Genomic DNA, 20,233 nt, shown 5'->3' with positions numbered 1-20,233 from the left:
GATTTTTTAGTGCATGGATGAAATAAGTTCTCTTCAGGTTCACACAGGTTTGCAGTGTAACCGCAGATGTAGCCTACTTTTTCAATATTTCTTTATTTCTTTATTTCTTTACTTTAAAAGTGTACTTTTTGCCATTTGTTTTGAAATTTTGCATTAAGTCCTATGCCTACATTTTGAAAGGTGTGTTAAGTGTTCAATTTTTCGGTCTGCTTAGAATTTAATTAAAAACGTATTTTTTTTATTATTATATTCAAAAATAGGACATACAGTAGGAGAACAAATTACAAATTACAAATAAGCCAAGGAGGTCAAGGGGTTAATTAATTAAAAACGTCTACCCTGACTGAACCTCGTCTGATGACGTGATAAGACCTCCTGTCGGTGTGGGAGGGCACGAGGGGCGAACGCCACGCCCATGTTGCCAGGACAACTAGCTGTTCAGCGGCAATCTGATCCACGATGGGAGGAGCGGCGGTCCAGGTGCTCCAGCCAACCGTGTGCCCCGACGTTCATCAAAGAAAGATAGTGTGCTGGAGGAAAGTGTGCGTGTGGGGGTATCGTGATCACAGACGAGTTATTGTTCTGATTTAACCGCTGCCTCCTCGCGATCTCCTCATCAAGAGTCTTCACTCGCGTCCCATGGACTGGGACAATCCCGTGCTTCTGAGATACAGCTGAACCCCGAGCGCGCATAATCATGTTCAAGAAGAGCAAGAGCAAAGTTCTGGTGGATGAAGCGTCGGAGGAGGACGAGGCGTCGTGGCATCACGAGCACGCGAGTCAGGTGAGGTGTGATGTTGCCCGTGGCCTTCAAACCTGAGAGATCAGATGTGCTCGAGTTTGGCTGGGTCACATTTCTGTCTGTACAGTGACTGTATTGTTTACAAAGCGGATGCTCCCCCGAGCGAGTCGTGAAGTAAGATTATACAAACAGCAGCGAAATGATAAATATCATTAACCCGCTTATTAATGTGTCACCTTAGTTTTGAAATCGCTCTCGTTTGACATTTTAAATTTCAGGAGGGTATTTCAGTATGAAGCATATGGAACATGTGATAAAGGGAACATTTTGAATATTCCGAATATGCAAATAAAGGATTCAGACAGTTTTTATTATTATGAAAGAATGAGAGTGGAATATAATATTAAAAGTACTAAGACAGTGAAAATAACTGTTTACATGCTTTTTTCGGTTATTTAAATGTAATTTGCATTAATCAAATTTCTATGACTGCATAAAAAGGCCATATTTTGGTTTTGTAAATTAGCTGGCTTGTATTTCTTAGAATTTGGGCTCATGGAAATGATTTATTTGGAATTTACATAATAACTGAATGTTCCTTTGTTTTTGCTTATGCCATCGGCCTTTAATAATAAACCTGTATCTGTTGACCAATATGAGTATGGAATGTGAGAATAGGGCTATGATAATATGTTATATACTACAGCAGAACAAAATGAATATAATGTAATATTCCAGCAGAATAAGAGTCTACAAGAATATGAGAAGATTCTCACATTTAAGTTTTGTTCATGTTTCCCTGCATGTTTTTCTGAGCCAGTGCTGAGATATGAATGATCATGTCGTTTGTGTGTGTGTGTGTGTGTGTGGTTATGATCAAATGTATCTTAATTAAATGTTGCTCTGCTGTGGCTGAGTTTAAATACAGATTCATGGCATTTGCTGCCGTCCTTCTTTTCAGATCTAATGTTCTGTCAGCTGTTAGACTGCAGGAGTCAGATAAGGTCCTACAGTGTAACAGCAGGAGACGGTTGCAGATAAGCTTGCTTTCTCTCCCCCTCACTTTTTTATATATATATATATATATATTTCAGAAGCTTGCAGTAAAAGAGTTCAAGCTTCCCACTGCATTCTGTGGCTAGTGTGATATTAGACGGCCTTGACTAAACCACGGTTATGTTCTTCCCAAGAGAATCTGTTCCACAAACAGATTTTTGGTCTCAGAGATGGGAAAGAGTCTAGTCAAAATCTCTGATATCCTCGTCTGATTATGAAAGACATTATGACAACTAGTCTAGCTGCTAGACCAAACTGTCTGCTGGGTTTTGATCTCAAATCCTGATTTATAAATAGTATATTCAGCAATCAAAGCTGTTACATGCTGCTTGTTAAATTAATTGATGTGCCAGAGTACCATGGTATTACCATTTGATACCATCACTGTACCATGTTGTCATATATTATGTACTTTGATATATATACACTCAACCCAAAGTTGGGTTGCTACTTTGCAGCTACTACTGAATTGCTATTTATACAATTACAAAAAAGAACAGAAAAAATTTTTAAGACCATGGTAGTTTGCATAGCGGGACCTTCAGACTGATGACAGAAGGTCTGGAAACCTTGGCTGCTATGAATGGCCAAGGCCCGCCTTTTTGTATTTAAAGAGACAGGCACGAAAAAGAGCGTGTTGCGATGACAACTTCGAAACTCCCAAAGTGTTTCCCATTTTGGGAGCCGTATGCATTAAATGCATGTGGTCGTGACATCTGAGGCTGAGACTAAGACCATGGTAATACCATGGTATGGTTCAAATACCGTCAAGTAAATACCATGTTAAATCCTGAATTTCAGAATCCTAATGTATATAAAAGTAAAATAGTATTAGCATTTGATACTGGACTGTGGTACTGTCGTGCAAGGCATAAAGAATACCATAGTACTCTCACAATACAAAAAAAAAAAAAAACACTATTATTGTGGTAAATAAAAAAATAGATATTATTTCCATTGTACCCTGCCCAAAACCATGGTAGTACAGCACCATGGTCATTTTAATAATAAAAATAAATAATAATAATTCATTGCATTAATATAACGCTTTTCTAGGCACTCAAAGCGCTTTACATTTTGAGGGGGTATCTCCTCATCCACCATCAGTGTGCAGCATCCACCTGGAAGATGTGACGGCAGAACGCCCACCACACACCAGCTTACTGGTGGAGAGGAGACAGAGTGATGAAGCCAATCAGCGGATATGGGGATTGTTAGGAGGCCATGGTGGTCAGAGGCCAATGGGCAAATTATTTTAGTGAAGCTCATGGCTCATTACAGTAGTGATACTACTAGGCTTGTGGACTGTATGTTGGAGAAGGAAAGGAATGGTCTTGTGTTGTTCAGTCTACAAAGGGATATTTCAGTGAGATCCGCTTCCTTCAGCTGCTAGACAGTTTGTTCACCCAGAACTTGGTATGTAGAGCAGGAAGCCCGACGGATGAGGCCAAGCGAACCTTCGCTTACAGTTAGCTCCAGTTCTATTCAGGTCCCGTCAGGACCTCAAATTTTATAGAAAGTTTTGATTTTCCTCTGATAAACAAGTTTTCATGGAGATGAATGTCCTCTCTGTTCGAGCAGTTTATATCGAGCTATTTTATGAGCATTGGTTTTATTTTAAACCATGTCAGGTTGCCAGTAGGTAAACATCAGTATTCAGAGGTACAGTTTTGTTGATACTGTGGTTAGGTCCTTCATAAATAAATTGAAGGCAGAATAAATTGACTCCTATGACCCTGTGTTCTTCAATCATACGCTTTTTTTTTTTTTTTCAGTGAAGTCAGGTCTGAGCTGTCCCCAATATGCCACAATCATAAGAAATAGCAGAGTCCAGAGGGTAAAGGACTTAAAATATCCGAAACATTCCTCTTTGCATCTTAGCTTCAATCTTTCATGTAGAAATGAGCACTTCACTGTAATCAGGCCAAGCGCTTCGGTAAGACGGGGTGGAGGTGTGTGGCAGTGATACAAGGAGTGAGAGGGAGTAGAAAAGGTGGAGGCAGAGGGAGGAATGACATGGACATTGCAGAACAGAGGTTGATCTTTCTCTCTCTCTTCATATGAATCAAATTCTGCCTTTGAGTCATGTCAGAATAATAGTGTTTGCCCTGGATTTGCCTGAAACGTTGTCTTATTGTGTTGGTGGAAGGGTTGGCCATAATCAAGGGTAAAGATATTACATTTTATATATGCATGTGTGTGTATGTATGTGTATATATATATATATATATATATATATATATATATATATATAATAAAACAAGTGTTGTGTGAAATCAAATCATGTTTTTTAAATAAGTCACCCAGGATGCATTTGTTTGTGCAAAATAAAGAAGAATATTATTTCAATTTTAAATGACCGTTTTATGTCTTAATATATATTCAAAGAAATTTTTAGCATCATTATACCAGTGTGAAATGATGCTTCAGATATCATCCTTATATATGCTTATTTGGTGCTCACAAAACATTTAGTCTAATTATTATTATTATTATTATTATTATTATTATTATTATCAATTGCCAGAACAGTTGTGTTGCTTAGTCACATGATACTTTTAGGTGTTTGGCTCAAACAGGTCCGAAGAGCAAAGATGGCAGATATATGTATCAGTTCTTGAGGGCGAAAGTTTTGTGTGACAGCTCCGTTTCCCATAATTCTCTGAGGCAGATAAAGCATCAGTTACACACCTAATGTGCATCCTTTGCTCTTCAGTTTGTTGCGCTAGGGCTAAAAGTCTCCTGCCTTTTTAGGGCAGTGAAAAAGTGAAGTAAGAACTTTCCAAGAGGCAGCAATAGGTGGGGCAGGAAGGAAGGGGAAGAGGTCAGACACTTAACAGGAAGTTGAATGCCAGAGCAGTTATGATTGATCCCCCAAAATAGTCAGAATTAATTATAACATTAACACTAAAAGATTGGATTACACTTGAACCTAGTGGGATATCTATAAGAGGAGTGTTTTACTCCTTAACCACAGTCATGTTCTGACTCTTTGTCTTGACAGAAAACGATCATTTTCAGGTCCCTCCTCAAATGTGCAAGACCGTGTTTATGTAGCATGCTAAAAATATCCCTCACATTTTTCTGTGTCTGTTGTGTTCGCAGACATTAGCGTGTGTTTAAGTGTGTGCTTGTGTTCTCATTGTTTTGTTCTCCTTGGCATTTGCCCTTTAGGATAAAGACTCCGAGGGAACAGAGGAAGTTCTGAGCCCCTCAACAAAGGTAAACACGCCAACACACACATGCATAACGTTTTGTAATGTGTTGACAGTGTCCGAAACAATACCATAGCAGCATTGTTAGGATGTGACGAGAAAAGCCTGATATGAAAGAATTTTTATTTTTGTCAGTTGTGTGTGAATGAACGCGATGAATGGAGGGAATGCAGTGGAGGGGAGAAAATGTGTGTGTGTGAGTGTGTTGTGGATAATCTGATAAACATGTAGAGAGGATGTGACATTCTTTCAGAACAATCTGGACAATAGCAAAAGTAGCAAACATTCAGTGCTGTGCTTTCCTACTGATGTCATGTCATATTTTAAATGATTAAACAAGTATCTGAACTGTTTCTGACCAGTAGAAATATATATATACGGCACAATGAACTCTTTTAATCTCAAAGGATCCTGAGAAATCAGTTTTCCTTGATTTGACTTCTTTATAGATGCTAACAGAGACTTCCAGAGAGTTCTGCTGTTTCCTCCAGGGATGGCAGGTGCTGAAGTGTAGTGCTTTCTTTGAGGTCAAAGACGAGTCCAATAGTAACATCTGTTTATCTGATGGAATGAATAATGTGCCCGAAGACTCCTAATGCTCATAATAACAGCTGGTCCCGACATAACAAGTGTTTATGTGCATAATCAGATGGCATGTTTTAGCACAGCGGAGTGATAGAACACAGAGGTCTTTGGTTTGAAATAAAACAGGGAGTGGCGAATAAAATTAATCTGGTGCTGTTACCTTTTTTAGTGTTCGGTACATTTTAATTCCTCCAGACATGTAGCAACAGCTACTAAATATCTGGAGGATACAGAAATGAATGCAATTTAACTTGTAAATGCAATATTCCTATATTTCAGTATGAAGCCTATTTTAGAACCGTTAAGATTATTTGCATATAAAGTAATTCTCTATATAAGCATAAACAAATCAAACATTAAAAAAAAAACTTTACCGAATGCCATTCTGAAATCTGACAGGGAATGTGGAAACATTTAAGGAAGTTATAATTTTTAGTCAATTGCTAAAAGCTTCTCCTTTGGATGTTAGAATGATTTAGTTGTTTGAAATGTATGATTTTCCACATAAACATGTTTCACTTGTTTTTTAGGTGCTTAACAGAAAATCCCCAGAAATTCTCATTACCATAATTCAAAAATTATTCTCATTGCTGTAATTAAAATCATCCAGTGCAACAAAACTACTATGATGTGCTTACAAAATAATAATAAAAAAAAAAATCTAAATTCTGATTTTGGAGTGAAATATGATACTTTTTTCAGTCGATGGAAGAACATTCTGTACAAGGCCAGTCAGAAAAAACTGAACAACTTGTGAAAGTGAGCGAGAAATTGTGTCAAAGGTACTTTTCTATATAATAAGCTGCAAAGCCGGGTCGGTATTTCAAATCCTGAGGGTCATACTGGAAGCAGGCAGGAGGGAGTCTGAAGGAATGCGTCAGATTGCAGAATGACCCAAAACACACACACACACACACGTCTGCTCAGATGTCTGGCCTTCTGTCCGTCAGACACCGCTTTCTGCTCCTGCATCCAAGATGAAGTGTGTCTTTGTGATTAGCTGTCTCTGTGCCAGGCTTAAACATGCAATCATCTCTTACCATCTGTATTTCTGTCTCGCTGAGAAACCAAAGCTGAGCCTTTCTGACACATAACACACCAACAGTCGCTTTACTCTGCCCAGAGTCCTATTGTATGAATAAACGAGCAATTTCTGCATTGTTTGTGACTCTGTTTTTGACCTTTTGTAGGATTCGAAGTCAAAGAAGGTAAAATCAAAGCGAGAAAAAGGAGACAAGAAGTTGTTTCCGTCTCAGGACGATGAACACTTCTTGCTGACAGGAGTCACCGTCTCTCACAGAAGAGGGTAAGCTAAAGCTAAATTAAGTATGTTTCTACATATGTATTTTTGAGATGATTGCAATAAATTTAGATGATTGTACCTAGTAAACAGGGATGGGTGGGACAAAAACAAAACTGACTCATTTAAATGTATTAATTATTTTATATTTAAGTAGCAGTATGTGTCATGACATAGTTAACTTTGCTGAAAGGTTAACCTAGATTGGTTTTTATATTACATAACCATTTATTGATGCATTTTTTTCTATTCTTATTCTTATTATTATTTGTGAGGTTTTATTTCATTACAGCTTCCAAATGAAAATGAAAACATTATTTTTTTTTCTAGTCATTTTAGGAGCTTAAACATTCCCTGTAGATGTTTTTATGATGTTTAAGAAATAGAATGTACATCAACAGAATGTTTTTGGGATGATTATTGGATGTTTGTACATACATACACACACACACACACACACACAAAAGATGTTTAAAATAGAATACATTGGCTTATGTGCTTCTTTACAAGCGTCTCTGCATTGGATGGGCTTGGTGGGAAAATTCAAAACCACATTGTTCAAATCTTTTGGTCTGCCTCAAACTCACACCATTAGTTGAGCCAGAAATTGACGTTGGGCTTTTGAATCCAACAAAGCCGTATTGTAAAACCAGCACAGAGCCGCGGTGTTTACAGTCAGTCTGTGGGGGAAATGAACTAGTAGCTTGTTTAGAGGTGACTCTGCATATTAAAGTTGGATTAGGAAAAAGTATTTTACCAGCAGAGACGTAGAAACGGCACATTTGAGTGCCTAGAAATGAAGATACGGCTACTGTATGCAGTAAAAATAGAGATAAATATATCTTTACATAGCAATGGAAAATCTAACATATATGTTTTTGGACATAAATATAGTCTTACGTTAAACTGAACCATCAAGTAAGTGTCTGAAATGGAAACCGCACCCTGTGGCCCGGCCTCTGTCCTTTCTGCTGAAGCATACTGGACAGTATGTGGCTGCTTGTGCCATTATGACACATAACCAAACATCATACTGTACATACAGCATAATATATTCACTGTTGATCCCTTTACACTTTCATATAAGCAAATATTAAGATTGAGTGTGTGTGTGTGTATTATATATATAGAGAGAGAGAGAGAGAAAGAGAGAGTTAGTAGTAGTAGCAAAAACAATAATAATAGTGCTGAAATTTCTTTGAATTCAATTAATTTGTTTAATTTATGATTTTTTTTTTTCAGCTATGCAAGCAGTACAAGTGGTTTTAATCATTTTTGAGGGTAGAACATTTTCACCTTACAATAAATCCTGCTGCTTCATTCTCTCCCAGGTCTGCTAAGAAAAACTGGGAGGACGACAAGAGTAAAGCGCACTCGGAAAAAGACAAAGCGCACTGTCTGTGGGACAGCATCACCATGACGATGAAGCAAATCACACCTACGAGGAAGATTGACAAGATTGAGGGCTGGGAGCCGCCTCAGCTGAACGACGGGGTGGAGGAGGGAATAAATGAGCCGGAGAAGAAGAGTGACTCGTCCCCGCTGTCTTCCCCGCTGTCACTGTCTCTGCCGCACTCTCTGGGCTTGCCGTCCTGGGTTGGCTTGGGTTCAGAGGAGGACTCGTCTCGTTACGCTAGTCTGACTGAATCACAGACCGGTGGCCCTGCCCAGTGGGCGGCTCGGGCGCGAGATAAATTAGCCGCAGTTCGTCGCCGAAGTCCAGCCAGCCTATCAGAGAATAACTGGGAGGGGCTAAAATAATTTCCATATCAATGTCTAAACGGATGGCCACACCCCCTTGAAAACTAGCTCTGATTGGACAACCCACTGATATGAAGATGTGAAGAGTAGGACCCTCAGACCAAGAGTGCCTGCTTCCAGTGCCTGTCAACTTCCCATTTGATATAAAATGCGCTTCCAATTTTTGAATGAAGCCTCCTCGTTTGAAATCACTGGATGTACTCCTAGTTAGTGTCTGACATCACCATGGCGTTTTGTAAATTACTTTTAAAGGTTAAATGACATTTAAACACTCAAAGAGAGAGTTCAACCAAAAATGGAAATCTTGTCATTGTTTATTCCCCCTCGTTTCAAACCTGTTTGTTTTTATCTCTTTCTTCTGTGGAGCACAAAAGATGTAGATTAGCCGAATGTCCCAAGAACCATAATAGACTTAGTCATGCTAGAACCATAAACCTCAGTCAGACGCCATATTGAATAATGATAATGAGGCTGTGGACAGTGGTAGTACTGTATACAGGTCCTAGATCACATAATTTTTACAACTTTCAAAACTGCTTTATTTCGTTTTTTTATTTTCTGAAAGCTTTTCAGAAAGACATTTCATCAGCTTAACACTCAGCATGTTTTAAACCCAGTGCACTGTACTTCTATCCCCTATTACCTCGTTTTCATCCCTGCCCAAAAAAAAAAATTGTGCTGCCCAGACCAAGACTTAACAGCTGCTAAAATGACAATAAAATTATAGTAAATACAGTCCAAATGACTGTATTATGAGTTTTTTTACACAATAAAGTTATCTGAGAAACAGCCTGAGAATAAGTCCTTGTTTACAGCAATAATTCTCCATTCATTGTATGAAAAGTCAGTCATTCAGTCATTTAGGTAAACTTCTCTTTTTCGCAGAATAAAATCAAACAGGTTTTAGATGACATAAGGGTGAATAAATGATGACGGAATATCTAATTTGTATGTAAACTCTGTCTCTTTAAATCTACATTTTATCAGCGCCGATTAATCTCAGTGAGATTCTCAGTCGCGATAATCACTCGTGACGAGAGATCGACGCTTTGTGTGTAATGCTCGAATCTTCGATTCAGCTGTGGTTAATTTATTCCGCTGTGTAAATCAAGAATGAATGTGAAATGATGTAGAAACACCTTCATTCGTAGATTTACAGTCGCTACTGCCTGCTGATTCACAATCGTAATGTCCTCTAATTACTCTATGCAGTCATTTCCTTGCTATAATCCCAAACTACTCGCTATATTGATCATGCTAGCAATATATTCAGTGCCACTTTTCAGTAACAAAGAAGAGTTTACTGCGGCTTTAGACTTTAACAGGGAACAGTTTTCAGTTGTATGTGCTCGGTCCTGTCGCTGGAGATTTTGAGCTTTAATCAAAGTGCTAATTATAATCATTGGACTCATTTGGGGGGGAAAAACACAGTCTTCTAGGGTTGAAACGAAGTTCTAAACTGGTTGGTTTTTCAGGAAAGGAATGAGCATCCAGGTCTCATTAATAATGCTTAATAGTAACGATTGTTACAAACATTATTAGTTGAAGCCTTCCAAAGACCTCAAGAGCTGTGCTGTTTTATCATGAAGTGTTTTTCTTGCAGTGCCTCGACTTAAAATTCATTTTCTAGTGATCACATGACAACTAGTTATTCTCTTCCAACACCCTGAACATGATAAAAATGACAATCATCATTTATAAGACTGATGTAAAATGTATTGTGTATAAACCTTTGGCCGATCCCATTGAAGCGCCTCTAAGATCTTTGGTTTGCTAGAAGAACATGACTGAGTGTCTTGTTGCAGATTTCAGGAGATTATTTGTAAGCAGATTCTGAACGTAAGTGGGTTTGCTGCTCATAGTTGTTCATAGTAGCTTTATATAATTAGTATAGTACAAATATGTGTTTGAACTTTGAACGATGATTACAAATTGTTAGTTTCAGATTTTGCTCTTTATATTTAGGGACTTTGATTTTACTACTGAATGTTTTTTTTTTTGTATTATGATTTAAATACAAACAATAAGATGCTGTAGTTCCAGGGGTTCAGATAAGTTGGTGAATCTGAATAAAATTTACTTTATAAACAAGCACCCCCTCCCTCCCATTTTTTTATGTTTATGAAAAATGTGTTTATAATAAAACAAATCCATCATTTAGGCTATTTAACTTTAAACCTTTTAGCTTCAGATGAAATCCACATTTTATTTAGAACTGCTCTTTAAATGTTTTCGCTTGTAAATGTTGCATGATCTGTGTATGTTGCTCTCCCGATTCATACGAGATGATTTTATACTGAAGAAAGCAGTATTACAGATAGATAAGTAATGGTTTAAGGTTAAAACATCTTGATGGATTTGTTTCTTACAAACATGCAACTTCTTTTGACAAGAAAATAACTGCTTGATTGGAGTTGCATGGATTATTGTGATGTTTTTATCAGCTGTTTAGACTCTCATTCTGACGGCACCCATTCACTGCAGAGGATCCATCGGTGAACAAGTTTGAGACCATACCAATACAACAAGACTTTTAATTATTTTAGGTAACTTTGTTTCTTGCAAATGCTTGATAGTACCAAACACATCATACACAACCATTTCAGTGACATTTAAATTATTGGAATAGTAACGGAATATTACAAAGTTCAGAGAAAGGATATAAAATACATTTGTTCATAAATAGCAAGGCTTACATTGGATTTTCCATCTGCCCTCACAACAGATTTGACAAAAATGTATCGTAAAAAGTTGTCTTGTGCAGTAAATGTACACTTTAGTGTTGACGCATTAAATATATACACGCACAACGTGACAAAACAACACGAGAGCTCACGTAAACATTACCTAGGACTACTTCTGATGTGCATTTCATTGGTATAGAAATGAAAATGCATACATGAAAAGACAATATAATCTCTGCTTAGGATCTCTTTTCACTTCAGTTTGTCTTTCCCAAAATCAAGTTTTTCTTTTTTCCCACAAACACTCTTAACTTCACATATCCCTCCTTTTCTTGCTGTTCATCTCCCATCTTTCTGTGCTTAAATAACAGATGAATTGTCTAAGAACACAACGAGGAAAAAAAAAAAAGTGGACAAATATGTAAGGAACATTAATATTATGACATCTTTCCATAAGCCCTTAAAGTTTGGGTGAGGCAGCAGAAAATTCAGTCATTGGTTACACTGTTGGACATTTGACATATTAATCACAGTACAACTGTCTGGGAAACCTAAAAGAGGAGAGGAAAGGACATGGTTTGGAGCACTGAGTTGAAAAGTTGAAAATGTTCTATCAGTGTTTCGAGGTCTTTGTTTTCAGGTGTTTTCCAAAGGAGATCGCAAGACGAGAGGTCCAACAACATTCTGGATTTCAGAACTTGAAGAGGTCTATAAAGTGCTGGGGAGAGACAGGGGTGAGGCAGCTGTCTGGATCATTTGCTGTGCAAGAATGTCCCGAGTCCTGCGATGGAAAGAGAAAGCAGTCAAAATCAGATTGAAGCATTTTCTGATTCAAATGTGTGTGTTTTTGTCCATGCAAAAGCTGCAACTACATAGGTTGGTTGCTAGGGTCCCTTCCCAGTGAAAAACATTTTTAATAATCTAAAGAAATTTGTTTCACTATAAAGACTTTAGTGCACAAGAAAGATTCAATGGATAATAAAAGGCCTTCATGGAACCATCGTGGCCAATACATAACATATTTTTAAAAGTGTATGGGATTTTGCTGCCCTTTTTATCATCCACCTGGCAAAAATTGTAAGTCTGATCTGAAGTTCTAACACAACTCTCCTCTACTAGCCGTATTAGTTGTGGTATTATTAATGTCTGAAGCACAAACAATGTAAGATGAATTACAGTACCAGAGCTGAGTCGGTTAATTAACAACTGTAGACTGTTACTGATTTGTAGTTGGTAAATTATTATTTAACCAAATCTATTAGAATACACATTTTAGGTAATGCATTTTGACTTCTTTTTGATTACTTTTACTTTTGACTTAAACCATTTATCACATAATTTAGATGATTATTTTGTATCATACTCATTTTCAAAAATATATTCTATGGAAGCCCGTTTCCGCCACTAAACATGAAAGAAAACAAGGTAATTGCAATTTTTTATAAAAAATAAAGTCGAATTGCAAGTTATTACATCAGAATTCTGAGAAACTCGGAATCGCAATTACATATTAAAAGTATTATTTTTTATTCAGTGGCAAAAATGGCCTTCTATAATATTTTCTATCATAAAAATATTATATATATATATATATATATATATATATATATATATATAATATATATATATATATATATATATATATATATATATATATATATATATATATATATATATATATATATATAAAATACTAAAACAGGAAATTAAATATTTAAAAAAAAAAATTTAATATATATTTTTTGTTTACCTACATGTCATGTGATCATTAACCTACATCAGAGAATCAATAAATTATGAATAATTTACTGCCGTTGTGTGAATAATATGTAATCATTCAAAAAATAAAATGATGCATAAGTACATGCAATAATCCTACACCAGACACTAATCCTAACCCTACAGCAAGTACTTGTTGTTAATTAATATTATTTTAGTACTTAAATGCACAATTATATATAATGTATAACCTAAACTACATTAAAAATATTAAGTTACTACCCAGCACTGCAAGTTACACACCAAGTGTAATACTCAGGGTTAGGGGTGTATTTAAATCCCTAGGTATAAGCAAATATAATGGTCACTGTATGCATGTTCATGTGATCAGTCGAGAGATGCAATAGTGTATAACGGTGATGTGAAACATACTGACAACATAAACCAAATGAGGAAAAATAAGACATTCAGAAAAATATGTACAATCAAACATTGAAATTAATACAAACATTACAGATCAATCCTACTGATTCAAATGGAAGTGCAAGACAAAATGATGGGCAGAAAAAGAATAAGTTGACGGAGGTTAGGAGAAAAAGAAAAAAAATGACAGATGAAGCAAAACTAATTTTATTTACAGACACTACTTTCAAAACAAGTGCACACTCATTAAAAAAACTGAACATGTACCTTAAAGATTAAAGCCAGGTGTCTGTCCTTTAGGAGTTAAGGGACCAGGAGGAGAACAGGGAGAGAATAAAAAAGCTAAAGGTCAAAGGGTAGACGAAGATATTACAGAGGGCAAATTGAATAGATATAACCTGAAGCTAGGTATTTATTTATAAAAATATATATATATATTTTCCAGAAATCAGTTTATAACAATAATTAGACAATATTTTGCTGAGTGCGTTATTGTTTTGGTACTTTGGCAGGTTTAGGACTTCTGTTGACTGCTGACCCCCAAAGCTTTCGATATTCTTCATATTCTGTGCAGTGATTAGTTTGCTGAAATTTAACTTTTCCAATAAGTTTAGGTTGATTTGTACCTTTCACAAGCATTTTTACCTTTATCAGGCCAATTCTTTTTCTAAACTAATAACAATTTCAAATTCTTTAATTTAATCAATAAATTAAAATAGCAAGACATTATAGGGCTGTTACCAATCTAATTAAATCAGCATCAACAAAATTTGTGTTTGTAATGCAGAGGTGGCACAGAATCTAATAAAAAATTATTATAATCTAAAATTGATGTTGTGATGTTTAATACTGATGATTTAATACAGAGAGCTTTAATACTGATTTTTGTTAACACTGATATTTGAAATGATTTTTGAAGAGAAAAGGGAAAATATACTTTAAATATAAACCTAGAATCGGCAGTAGGTTGCAACAAATCACTGCATAAAAAAGTCATTGAGTCATTCATTCAACTGATTTGTTCAAACCGCTGACTGATTCAGTAAGGGACACTGTTGTGTGTTTCTCAGAGAGGAAAAACATTTCTACTGTGGCTTTGTTTGGAACTATTTTCGTTAATTTTAAGTCACTTAAAATTACGTTCTTGTTAATTGAACTGTTCATCAAATCAGTATCACATTTGCAATCGTTCCGATATTTGGGGAAAATACGGCGCTGTTCGTGTGATATTAACGATATCAGATGATAAAAATATAAAATTCATAAACATTATACAGGGGCATTTTTGCCCCCTTATCTTGAATGTTCGGGGAATGTAAATGTGAACTATTCCTTTAAAAACACTACTGTTAAAAAATGTGGGGTCAGTAAAAATACTTTCTTTAATAAATGTATACTTTTTTCCAACAAAAATGCATTAAAATGATCAAGTGACAGTAAAGACATTTATAATGTTACAAAACATTACCGTTTAAAATAAATGTTTTTTTAACTTTCTATCCATTCAAAGAATCCTGAAAAATGTATCAGTTTAAATAAAACTACTAAGAAAGGGCCACTGTTTTCAACATGTATATGAAATGTTTCTTAAACAGCAAATCAGAATGATTTCTGAAGGATCATGTGACACTGAAAAAAAACAATAATAATGCTGAAACATTACATTTGAAAATATATTACAACAATTATTTAGAAATGTTCACAATTTTTCCAATTATTTCGAACACTGCTCAATATCTTTTTTACTTTCTTTTCTTTCTTTTTTTAGTAAAATTAATGTTGCTTTAGTGAGAAACATTGAACAAATCTTACTGACCCCAAACATTTTAATGAAGGAACATATGCTAATACTGGTCGCCTATTAAGATCAATGGAACAAACTGATGCTTGTCTATCGATAATTGTGTCTATAAGGAGTTCCTAACCACAAACTGCCATTATAGAAGATCTTTCCACACACACACACACACACACACACACAAAAAAACGGCATGTTAGGGTTGTTTGTTTAGGAGCAATCAAGTGTGGCACATACTGTACTGGGCTTCAACATTAGAAACTTTGAAAAAAGCACTTACATCTAAATAGTGACAAAATCCGAAGGGATGTTGTACTGTCTATTCACAGACCAGACATTTAAGAAAGGATTTCTTACATTCCAGAAGAGGATGCTACAGTGCCTGCAGAACTGCAGAGTGTCTCCGTACTGTTCTTTCACAGGGTAGTATTTCTGAAGTGTAAAAAACATCAGCTTCCAGTCCACATGGCCCTTCTCTGACAGACTCAAGTGCCTGCAGAACTGAACACAGAGAGCTCTGTGAGGAACAGAGGCCTGTCTCACACGCTTGTGTGCATGACTGCTATCTTGTGGCCAAATTAAGTCACTGACCCAACTTTCAGCAATTTTGAATTTCCAAAAAGACTCACGTTAAATAATCTCAGATAAAACCTCATTCAATCTTTGACCTTTGACTTTGAATCTGTATGTGTATGTGAGTATGTGTGAATTTGTGTGTGATGGTAATGGCCTTTATGACTGACTTAATAAATTCTTATTCCTCACCTGTTTCTCTGCGAAATGAAACAGACACAGTTTTTTCCACAGTTGCCGGTCCTCACTGAGCATTTGCAGTGTTGGAGTGGTTTGTCCCAGATTGATGATGTCACAGGCATCACTAAACTTGAACAGGATGTTGTTTTGCATGTGCATAGGAAGGTCGCTCAGTGTAATGCCATTTGAAACTTGCTGCAACAAGACATATTTAGCATTATATAAATATAAAGAGAAGATTATTGGCTGCTACACTCACAATAAATACAAGATGATGGTCATGCACAAGAAGCGCTTTTTATTATGGATGGATGCACTTTATTGGACTTCTTTTGGACTATTGTACAGAAACATCCACCCACTGCCATGATAAAGCTTGGAACAGCCGAAATACAAGATACAAGAACAGCTGACTTTAGTCCTAAAGGCTTATTAATTTGTTCGATAAGCAAAGCATCTCTGTTACATATGGAAGTCTATGGAGACCATTGATTATTATTTATTAGCATTTTTATATTTAGTAATATGGTTTTAATATTAAAATACATATTTTTAAATATATTTATTTTATATTAATTATTTATTATCATTTGTATTAATTAATTATTTATTATTTAATAATGTTTAATTATTAATTAGTTTAATGATTTATCAAAATTGGTAAGTAAATAAATAAATAAAATAACATATATATTGTTTTAATCCAAATGAAAAAAATTATAAAATACAGAGATATATGCCATATATCGCAAATCAGCCAAAAAATACTGAGATATTGTGTTTTTTGTTTTTGTTTTTGTTTTTTGGCCATATGGCCCAGATCTATAATGTAAAAGTTAAAAATTATACGATATAAAATATTAATATAATCATTTTATTTATTAATCATCCCACTAGTCACAAATAGATTTTGACTGACCTGTGCATTTTTTTGGGGTGCTTTAAAGGGGGTTAGATAACTCTTTCAATAAACCCAATGACAAACTGCTTTGTGCTTATGCTTAACCCATGAGACTGTAAAAAAGACTACCTTTGGAATTTGCAAATTGTTGAGCTGCTGCTGCCAGTTTAAGATGGTATCTAAACGGCAGACCCAAATGTTGATGTTACCAATCAGCACACACTTCCCAACTTCTCGGATGAGGATGCAGAGCGTGGAGCTTAGATCATCCAGCAACGCCTTGATCAGACGTGGGTTATGATGGTCATCCAGAACTGTGAGATTAAAAAAACAAAAACAAATATACATTTGTATATGTACTTATATTAAGACAATTGCCTTCTGCATTTATTATGTAACTGGATAAAGTCTGTGAATAATTCTGAATGATCAGCTCACCTTTTCTCACAATCTTCTCCAGGACATTGAAATAGTTTTTCTGAGCAGCTCCACTCAAAGACGTCAGCTGGGACTTGGCAATCAACTGCAGAAGCTAGGAGAAGTAAACAAGAGTGGATAAAGTGAGAGACGATACAGAAGCAGAGTAAGTAAATCAAACGGAGAGAGGTATTCTAGTGACTGTCCAGCAGAGAACAGAGCATCTTACTTTGACCACATAGTTGAATCGCCGCACATCCTGAATGGCGCTGGAAAAGTCCAGTCGATTGAAGGCCTCACCAAGCGTACAGTACCCATGCCTCTGCAACAACAAACACACGGTTCCCATTCGACAAAAGTTAGAAAAGTCTTCCGATGGGAGAACTGTTAAATCTAAACAATGACATCAAATTATTCTATGACTTCAGTTGTTTGTTTGCTACTCCTTGAGTCTTGTACATGTGGTTGCTATGACATAATTTCTCTCACCTCTCGCGTACTCTCCTTCTGAACATAGATCCACCGCTCCTGGAAAAAAACTGAGAAAAAGATTCAAGTACATTTAATCTATATACTGCTATATTATATGCATTACATACATTCTGTCACTATTTACTCACCCACATGATGTTCCAAACTTGTATATCATTCTCTCTTCTGTGGAACATATCAGAAGATATTTTGAAAAAAGGTTCCGTTCCCATTGACTTCCATTTTATGGATAAAAATTCTAATGGAAAACAAAGGGATCTGAAACTGTTGGGTTACCAGTTTTCCTTCAGAATATGTTCTTTTGTGTTCCACAGAAGAAAGAAATGCATAGAAGTTTGGAACAATTTGAGGATAAGTAAAATAATGTTCAACTGCTTAGGCTTATATGTGAATTTATCTGTGATTGGTTAAGATTACAGAGCTCTCTAGAAAACTTGATTTTGATTGGTCAACTGTAGCATTCTGTGGTCATAGATTTTTGCACAGTAAAAAAAAAAAAAAAAATTAACAAAGAAACAATCTGTTTTATATAAAGCACTACATAATTAAATCTATCTAGACTTGTAATTTATCATGATGTAAAAAACAACAACAACATATTAAATGATTAATAAATACAAAGCTCCAATGAAAAATTAATTCTGAATGCCCAACTGCAGCATTCTGTGGTCTTATATTTTTTTTATATAATGACCGCTAAAAAACATAACTGCCCACTTTCCGAAAAAACTATAATTTACAGTTCAATTTGACATCATTGTTGTGATTATCAAGTGTGATGTAATAAAATATCATAGTTTATTTACACTGTGACTTAGTGTTGTTGTTGAAGAAATCCTTTTTTCTCTTCTTGGCAGCTACTTCACAGACATCTCCCATGTAGATGTTCTCCTTGTCAATGTCCAATCTAGAGAGTTAATAAGTTAAAGCTAACTATAACTATACCAAAATATACTTTAGACAATACATTTCATTTAACAATCCTATTCAGAGTGACCTACAAAAAGTAAATGATTGTGATAAACAGATAGCAAGCATGCAATTTAGACTGTTATCTGCTAGGAGCACTTACTACTACACATAACTTGACACATAATGCAATAAAACATAGTGCAGATCAACAAACCAATGCAAGTTCTTATTAATTATTAATCAATGTATTGCTAAATGAGTTCTGAAGATCTGAAGACGTGTAAGCTCAAACAGGTGAGTGTGCGGTCTATCGTCTAGTGAAATTTAACATGTGATGCAGGTGTACACTAAAACTATCCAAACAACTACTTGTGTCCTCACACAGCCAGATGGATTCAAATGTTCATATTTCCTTATAGTCTGTCTGACCGACCTCAGGTCTGTTGTTCCCATGAAAGCATGGTCAGAGTAAGGTGTTTTAGCTCAGTCAGTGTATCGCTGTCTGAATATATTCAAAAAACAGTTCACGGCTGTCTGTTCTATGCTATTCCAGACAATGACCACAGACGGTTAAAATAACAAACACCAGTTCTAAACACGGAAACCTGACTTCCCACACGCCACAAACACACTTCCAGTTTAGTCGGTTCCTCAGTGCTTTTCTGAGGGGGTGTAGCTTTGTGGTTAAAGATCGGAGGTGGTGACTGAAAGGTTGAAGGTAAGGTTATCACCCTTGAACGATCACTACATTAAACTGACATAATTCAAAGCATCTCTTACTCTTCCAAGGTAAGTTCATTGATATTGTCTCCCAGCTTGTGGCTCAAATATTCAAAGCGTTTCCAGCCGTCCTCAGTTTTGATCCAGCTCCAGCCTGGTGATCTCCAATCTTGGCCCAAGAACGGCATGTTCTTCCACCTGCTCCAGACAGAGACCTGAATACAAGAGATTATTATCTCAAAGCATTATAACAGAGCAAAGGCTTGTCACATATCACATGATCAAACAATATCATCATGATCTGATCAGACAAGACATATAATAACAGTCATTCAAATCAAGGCTTTAAAAGACTTATTTCACTTTCTTTATGTAAACCATTACCTTTGTAAAAACAAAAATTACGCATTTTGATGTTCATTTGTAAACTGTAGATGATTGTTGAACGACTAACTTACTGCCAATTCATTTTCTCAAATGTAAAGCCTGCCAAGAGGCTTATCTTTTTTTTTAAACGCCGACAAAACACTACAGACAGCTCAAATCTCTACCTCTTTTGTTGTTTTACTTGCAAAAGCGTGTTTGTATTGGTAACGGACGAATATTTAATTTTACTTACAGCTAGTCCTTTGTTATGTTGATGATTTTCTGCTTTTCTTTGAATATTGACGGAAGTAAACAGTCAGAAAAGCGGAGTGTATGGCACGCCTCCCGTCGTTTGTGATTGGCCTTCGAGTTTGTATTTATTTTGTTGC

At 35.8% G+C, this 20,233-nt stretch overlaps 2 protein-coding genes across 7 annotated transcripts; one reads left to right on the top strand and one right to left on the bottom strand.

The window, feature by feature from the left end:
* Positions 1–439: 439 nt before the first annotated feature.
* LOC127944372 (testis development-related protein) lies at positions 440–10,750 on the top strand. The gene is made up of 4 exons (XM_052540255.1): positions 440–784; positions 4,973–5,020; positions 6,789–6,904; positions 8,230–10,750. Exons 1-4 carry the CDS (start codon positions 698–700, stop codon positions 8,657–8,659), a joined length of 681 nt encoding a protein of 226 aa, XP_052396215.1. The 5' UTR covers positions 440–697; the 3' UTR covers positions 8,660–10,750.
* Positions 10,751–11,175: 425 nt separating this feature from the next.
* LOC127944369 (F-box only protein 25) lies at positions 11,176–20,192 on the bottom strand. 6 transcript variants are annotated; one of them, XM_052540248.1, is made up of 12 exons: positions 20,098–20,192; positions 19,539–19,693; positions 19,364–19,462; positions 18,653–18,753; positions 17,844–17,893; positions 17,584–17,676; positions 17,376–17,469; positions 17,067–17,251; positions 16,049–16,231; positions 15,641–15,784; positions 13,753–13,779; positions 11,176–12,124 (listed from the first exon to the last, which is right to left on the bottom strand). In XM_052540248.1, exons 2-12 carry the CDS (start codon positions 19,664–19,666, stop codon positions 12,035–12,037), a joined length of 1,194 nt encoding a protein of 397 aa, XP_052396208.1. In that variant the 5' UTR covers positions 19,667–19,693; positions 20,098–20,192; the 3' UTR covers positions 11,176–12,034. The 6 variants fall into 6 exon arrangements, with proteins under 6 accessions (XP_052396208.1, XP_052396209.1, XP_052396211.1 ...); XM_052540249.1 differs by lacking the exon at positions 13,753–13,779; XM_052540251.1 differs by lacking the exon at positions 19,364–19,462.
* Between the last annotated feature and the right edge of the window lie 41 nt (positions 20,193–20,233).

The sequence above is a fragment of the Carassius gibelio genome, chromosome A23 (assembly GCF_023724105.1).
Source record: "Carassius gibelio isolate Cgi1373 ecotype wild population from Czech Republic chromosome A23, carGib1.2-hapl.c, whole genome shotgun sequence".
Lineage (NCBI taxonomy): Eukaryota > Metazoa > Chordata > Actinopteri > Cypriniformes > Cyprinidae > Carassius > Carassius gibelio.
This window is presented reverse-complemented; position numbering and strand designations above follow the sequence as displayed.